Genomic DNA, 7,075 nt, shown 5'->3' with positions numbered 1-7,075 from the left:
TTAATATATTTGTATAGTTAGTCCTGCAAGGTACATAAAAGTGAGCAACTTCAATAAAGCCCCAAAGGAACTAGACCTGGAACTCATGTCTTAAACCCAGTTCTTGGTTGCCTGCAACAGATAGTTAATACTAGATTGGCTGAAACTTGGTTCACATTGCTTTCCTGTTGACTTCCAATCTTGTATGCCCCAGAACGAAACCCAAGTTTCAAAGATCATGGTTTGGATTTTTTTTTTTTTTAATATATTTATCCACTGTGATACAGCAGGGATAAAAGTGTCTTTAAAAGGATCCCAACTTTAACTTTTCAACAAAGCTCCTCAAATTAAAGCAACTTTATATGACAACATCTTAGTTGAGTCCTGGGTATGAAGCCAAAGGGGTGTGCTGGATGTGTAGTGCCGAGGAACATGTGATTAGCATACCCAGAGTCCTGTGTTCAGTCCCCAGCAAGCCCTGCCCCGAAATGTTTATAAGTTTCACTTTCTTTTTATCTGTATGTGTCGTTTTCACTATGTGACTATGAAATGTCCAGGATTACTGCATTAAAAAAAACCCTGATTTAGGGTTGGGATGGAGGTCAGAGATGGAAGACTTGCCAAGCACATGGGAAGCCCTGGGTTTAATCTCAGGCACCAAAAAGTAAAAGATGAAGCAGAAAAGCTGATAGCACTTGATTGAGTCAGGTCTCAGGGAGCTAAATGACTTTAACCAAAGCCTTGATCACTAATAAGTAGTGGCACTATGATTCTGGTACTCTTGACTCCCAGTCCAGTGCCCTTTATACTATTACCCTTGCACTTTAGTCCTGGAATTGAGAGCCAGGACGACTGTAGAGATAATCAGTTCCCATCCGGGTTGTGTTACCTACCGATTTACTTAGTAAAGCATCAGTTTTCTTGCATTGGGTCTGTACATATTTCAAACAGGTCTGACTTTGTAATGGAGTGGGTGGGGGGTTATGGTAGGATATGGGTCAGTTTGTGGCAGCTGCTCAGCCTCTTGCTTTGGGCTCCCTGGATTGAGTGCACTGTTATTTTAAGTACTAAGATGATTTTGTCATACCAAACCCATTTTATTTTACATTCTTGAGCCTTTAAAGCATGAGATGTGAAAAAATTTTGTTATGAAACCCATGTTCCCAGCATGTTGGTAAGGTCTGGCATGAGACTCACTCTCCAGTGTGGAAGTAGAGATAACACTATCCTAATTCCAGAGCCCTTAGCAGTAAATGAGGCAATATATATGATTGTTGTAGTAAGACCTGGTCCATAGTAAGTGGTCATTGTATGTTCTGTCTGGACTTGGTAGTGCTATAGTCTCCAGTGTAAAAAATTCGTAAGAGTGTCCTGCACTTGGTTTAGTGATCGGCAGTTTGCCACAAGGACAATGTATGCCGATACTCCTGTCAGTAGAGAAAGATAAATTCATTCTGCGTTTCTTGGACAATGGGTTATAGTAACGGGTCATAAATGTTTAAAGATGCTAGGTTGCTATTCCCTATTTCCAGAATGATGGAAGGCCTCTAAATTTATGGCCTGGTAGTTTTGGCACTTCTCTGGTTTATATTTGTGATCTGAAGCTGTCATGCCAGTGGCAGGCTGGAGTCACACGATTAAGCCACCTAGGCATTGATTCTGATTCCTCCCAACCTTCTCTCAGATGTTTCTTTCTTCATCCTCTGGCTGGACAACCCCAGAAGTCAGGCAGGCCATGTCTGATGTTGGCTACCACAGTAAATGCTGCTTTGTGGAGACATGAGCACATCCAGCTCAGAACCTGACTAGAGTTCATGGCATTTCAGGCACGAGGAGGGAAGGGGACTGAAGCATCTGATATGTCTAGGAAGAATTTGAGCTCTCTTCCTTGCCATCTCTTGGAGATACAGCACACTTCAGCTGTGTTCCTGTCAAGAGGTCCCAAATATTTCAAAAGAAGGTAAAGGTTGCAGATTAGATCCTAGTGGCAGAAACAGAAGAACATTTGTTTTGATGTATTTGTGACTCTGTGAAATATATACTTATTAAAATTCTTATTTATGAAATACATATGCCAGAGTAAGTGCCATTAAAACAGGCCAAGGAATGGATTTAAACTACTTACTAAAAATTGGACATAATTTTCAGTGTCTAGAGGTCAGTTTTTAAGACAGATTTGATCCATTGGTGGATTGTGAAATATATTTAGTGGGTTGTAACAGCTTAAGTGAGATATAATGGAAAGGTAAGGAAATGGTAAGGGTAAGTCTCTGTGTGTATGCAAACTCTGATTCTGCAGTCTCAGTCTGAAAAGCCATTGCTTAACTGCTGACCAGAACCAGTCAGCCCTCTGGTTGTCCAGTTATGCTTTTGTTTGTTTGTTTGTTTGTTTGTTTGTTTGTTTTTGAGACAGGGTTTCTCTGTGTAGCTTTGCGCCTTTCCTGCAACTCACTTGGTAGACCAGGCTAGCCTCGAACTCACAGAGATCCGCCTGGCTCTGCCTCCCGAGTGCTGGGACTAAAGGCGTGCACCACCACCGCCCGGCTTTTTTTCTTTTTCTTTTTTTTTTTGGTTTGGGTTATGCTTTTTAAACCCTTGTCCTCACCTCTGTAACTTGCTGCTTTCAGAAGTTGCACATGTGTTACTACTACAGCATTCTGATACCCTTGATCAGATGCATTGCAAGCTTCCATTAGACAGGCTTCTGGTGTGTAGTACTTAGCTCTTATTGGAAATCTCTTTACGGAATCACATTCTTTTTACTCCTTTTCACTCCTAGTGCCTTCATGCAGGTTTTCTGATTACAGTGTTTGAACTTTTCTCATCCCTTACGTTTTATATGTGTAGTCAGTGTTCATGTGATGTTATGCTTAGCTCTTTAGAGGAAGCAGCTATGACTAACAGAAATGGACAGCACAGAATTTACTGGTCTATGACAGAGTACAACTTCTTAAGAGAAGCAGGAGGTTTCTGGAGGGAAAGTGCGTGTAAAGTTTAGAGAGTATGGTGTAAATGTAGAGCTAGCTAGCCCTGCCCTCTTGGACTGAGGACTTATTGGTGTGGGGTTGTACTTGCCACCCTACATTTTGGGCTGGTGGATGAACACTTACCTCCCAGTCAGAGGACCTGAGTTTGGGTAGCTTACAAACGCTTCCAACTAGAAGCGACCTAACACCCTACCTCTGTGGGCATTTCTACACACAGAAACACAGTGATGCTTTAAGCCATTGTTAAGTATTGTCTAGCTTTAGACCAATGAGTGATTCTTGAAGTTGCACAAAAATCCGAAGTGATTCCTTGCACCAGCCTCTGCTTCTTCCACCAGAAATAGGTTCTGAAGATAGGACAAATAGGGATTTGATGATGTTTAATTTTTTTCTTTTAAAACAAGTCTGTGGTAAAAAGCATTTTGGACTGGTTTTTGTTTTATACTTTAAGAAACTTCAGTATATATATATATATATATATATATATATATATATATATAATTTGATTTGTATAAAGTAAATATATATCCATCCATTCCTGTATAGCCTTGGCTGTCCTGGAACTCACTCTGTAGACCAGGCTGGCCTCCAACTTAGAGATCTACCTACCTGTGTATCCCTAGCACTGGGATTAAAGGTGTGCCACCACTGCCTGCCTGGCTACTTTGTTTATTTTAGATAGTCTCACATAGCCCAGGCTGGCTTCCAGCTCTATGTAGTGGAGACTAGAGGTGTGTCCACACAGAGAGAGGGGAGACTTTGCTAAGGCAGTAGAGATTGTAAGGTGTTGCAGAACTGAGAAGTTTGAGATTTTGGAATATTTGCCTTCAGTTTACTGTTTGAGCATTCCTAATCTGAAATGGTCTTTGTTAATGCCTTCCCTACTAGATGGATGCATGTATCTTCACAGTCAGCGGAAGTAGCAAAGCATCATTGAAAGCACCAGGCTAACCCTTAATCACCCACTGGATCCCACTACTAGTCAAAGCCCTTTGTTGACTCAGATCGAAGTCAGTGTATATCAGTATGAAAATGTCTATTCTGAAAATGAAGCTAGAGCTTGAGGAACGATTGGGAGAAAAATGGAAGAGCTGTCTGTTTCAATGGAAGAGTTTGGGCCTGGATTTATGGGTTCATAAATCCTTGTGGATCTTTGGGGAGGGGAGGCTTTCCTGGGACTGCTTGGGAGAGTTGTTGGTGTTTGAGTAGGAGTGTTGGGGTGGTCGGTCTGTTAGGAGAGCGCTGAGAGCATAGGAAGTGGTAGTTTGCTGCCTGACCTCTTGCTAGAGGGATGGGAGGGGGCCAGGAAACTTGTACAAAGTGTCTTTGTGGGCCAGTGGGCACTGGTGTTTCTGTATTAGTGATGTTTTGGTGTGTGTATTTGAAATACTAAGTTAAAATCTTCTTTTTACTTTTTTCCAGGAAAGTCATCAAAGGAAAAAAAGGAAATCAGAAGTTATAGGAACCAGTGACCAGGTTGACTTGTTGGCCCTTGGCACAGCAGTTGGTAGCATTTTATTGTATAGTACAGTAAAAGGAGAATTGCACAGTAAATTAATAGTAAGTACATTTACATATTTATATAAAAAGTGACAAACTAATTAGAGATGATTAAAATATTTCAAGATCTTGATGAACTTTTCTATGTAGAAGCAGTTCCCTATCTCCTTGCATTTAACCAACTGCAGAATATTTGTTCAGAGCTGTGGTAGGTAATGCTCACTTGCATGAGTTAGAGACGAGAGAACTATTGACTAGAGATAAAAAGTCAAGGGATCAGAGGGCCTTTCAAGTCAGTACAGGGAGCTGCTTTAGGAAGGCGCTTCCACTGTAGAGGGACCAAAGGCACTCGGGGTTGCTGCTGAAGCTGAGACCTTAGGAGTTGACTTTGCTAGCATTGCTGTGGGCTTGGGTTGCATATTTTAGAGGACAGTGCTCCTGCTCCTTGGTGTCTCAGGGAGGGAGAGGCGATGCTGGTTCTTCTGAAGCCTGTTGGCTTCAGTCGGCACCACCAAGGGTGAAGAAGCCAGCTGTTGGGGTGATGCACACCAGGACGGGAGAGAGAAGTCTCCGTCCTCACACGGAGCGAGGATCCAGCTGCCAGAGCAGGATTGTGTTGAGGATCCCAGCCCAGCACCTCAAACTATTGTGGGTTATGTGCTGGAAGACAGTCGCTTCCCTGGTGTAACTGATTCAGGCTATGTTTTTACAGGGTGCTTCTGAGTTCACTGGGTGGTTTCTGGATAGAGGAATGCTTACTGTGTGAAAGAACAAGACAGTAGGTTTCCCACTTTCAACAGCATGTACCATCAAAAATTTGGGAAATTGAAAATGGGAAAAGTTTACATATAAATCTGTTATCAAGAGATCTCCATTTAATAGTTTGTGTAGTTCTATGTTTCATTCATAGACTAAAAAATTGACGGCTTCGATCTGGTCATTTAATTTGTTTTGTGTCCTGATTTTTTTTTTTCATTAAGTTATAAGCAGTTTCATCTTGTCTAAAACTAACTGTAATCTTTCTTTCTTTTTTTTTTTTTTTTGGAGCTGAGGATCGAACCCAGGGCCCTGTGCTTGCTAGGCAAGCACTCTACCACCAAGCCAAATCCCCAGCCCCTAACTGTAATCTTTCTAATGACGGTCTTAAGTTTGCATTAAGTTGGATAGTTCCTTCAGCACATAACTGTTGTTGACCATTTGGAGGTTTCTAGTTTTTCCATTACAAAAGAACGACCCCCCCCCTTCCTCCTCCTATAGTCCTTGAATTTATAAATGTAGTTAAGGAGCCTGGGTTTTAGAGTTAAGAATGGTTTCTGGGCCTTCCTCATTTATCATCATCACCAGTGGAAGGGTAATACATGACTTTCAGTAGCATTATTGCCACCCCAGGAGCCCATGCAAACAGCAACAAAATCCTCAGTTGGTGGATGAGAAATGTCCTCTATGTGCACATGCAGGCAAATAGGCAGGCACACATACACATAAATTAAAAAAAAAAAAATACAACCAAGCCTAATGGTGGTGTATGCCTTGAACCCCAGCACCTGGGAGGCAGAGGCAAGCAGATCTCTGTGAGTTCGAGGCCAGCCTGATCTAACTAAAAAAAAGTTCCAGGACAGCCAGGGCTGTTTCACAGAGAAGGAACCCTGTCTCAAAACACAAACCAACAAACAAAAAATGCAGCCTCATTAATTGATCTGCTTTAAATCTGCCTTTAGAAATTGTCTACATTGGGCTGGGAGATAGCTTAGGTGGTAGGATGCTTGCCTTGCAGCATGCAGACCTGAATTCATTCTCCAGAACCCACATTACATTTAAAAAGGCTGGGCCTGGTAGAGCATGCTTTTAGTCCCAGCAGTGGGAAGTAAGAGGCAGACAGTGCTCTGGGACTGGATGGCCAGCCAGCTTAGCCTACTTGGGAGTCTTGGAAAAGACCTGTCTCAAAATAAATTTTAAAAAGTAGCAGTTTCTGGGGATGACACCTAAAGTTGACCTCTGCTACAGCAGCACTCTTGGGTGCACATACATACCTACAACATCCCCAGCATGAACATAGACACCCAAAATTGCCTACATTAGTTGGAAGACAGCAAGATAAAAGCACTGTCCACACAGTGTGGTGTCACTTGTTTCCCACCACAAGATTTATCTGAAGAAAAGCTCCCCCAACCCACTTTGAGGTAGCACCTTGCTGTGTAACTCAGGCTGGCCTCAAACTTCCTCACCTTCCAGTGCTCTGATTAGAGGCCAGCACTCCCTGGTTGGCAGTTTTTTTTGTGATATTTTCAACTAAATACCTTAAAAGTTGATTTCAGCTAGACGTTGGTACATGTCTATGATTCGGGTGTTTAGGAGGCAGAGGCAGGGGGATCACTGCAAGTTCAAGGCTATCCTCATCTGTATAAGTACCTGTCTTAAAAAGAAGTTGAGTTTTGAACTCCATGGTTTGAGTGTTCTCATTCTTTCCAGTATTGCTCATACCTTGTGCTGGTATTTTTGTCCAAAGCAATGACATTTGGTCTAGTGCCCATTGAAGATGTAGAAGTACATTTTTCCTATAGAGAAGAGGGAAAAATTAACATTTTAAACTCTCACTGGTTTACCTTATT

At 42.1% G+C, this 7,075-nt stretch overlaps 1 protein-coding gene across 1 annotated transcript in view; it reads left to right on the top strand.

Moving 5' to 3' along the window:
* The window catches only part of Wdr43 (WD repeat domain 43), a 44,546-nt gene that overhangs the window by 1,692 nt on the left and 35,779 nt on the right, over positions 1-7,075 (top strand). Inside the window, exon 2 of the mRNA XM_036171309.1 lies at positions 4,389-4,526. Within this exon, the coding sequence (XP_036027202.1) occupies positions 4,389-4,526 (138 nt within the window). The remainder of the gene's footprint in view (positions 1-4,388; positions 4,527-7,075) is intronic.

This window comes from Onychomys torridus, chromosome 21 (assembly GCF_903995425.1).
Source record: "Onychomys torridus chromosome 21, mOncTor1.1, whole genome shotgun sequence".
Lineage (NCBI taxonomy): Eukaryota > Metazoa > Chordata > Mammalia > Rodentia > Cricetidae > Onychomys > Onychomys torridus.
This window is presented reverse-complemented; position numbering and strand designations above follow the sequence as displayed.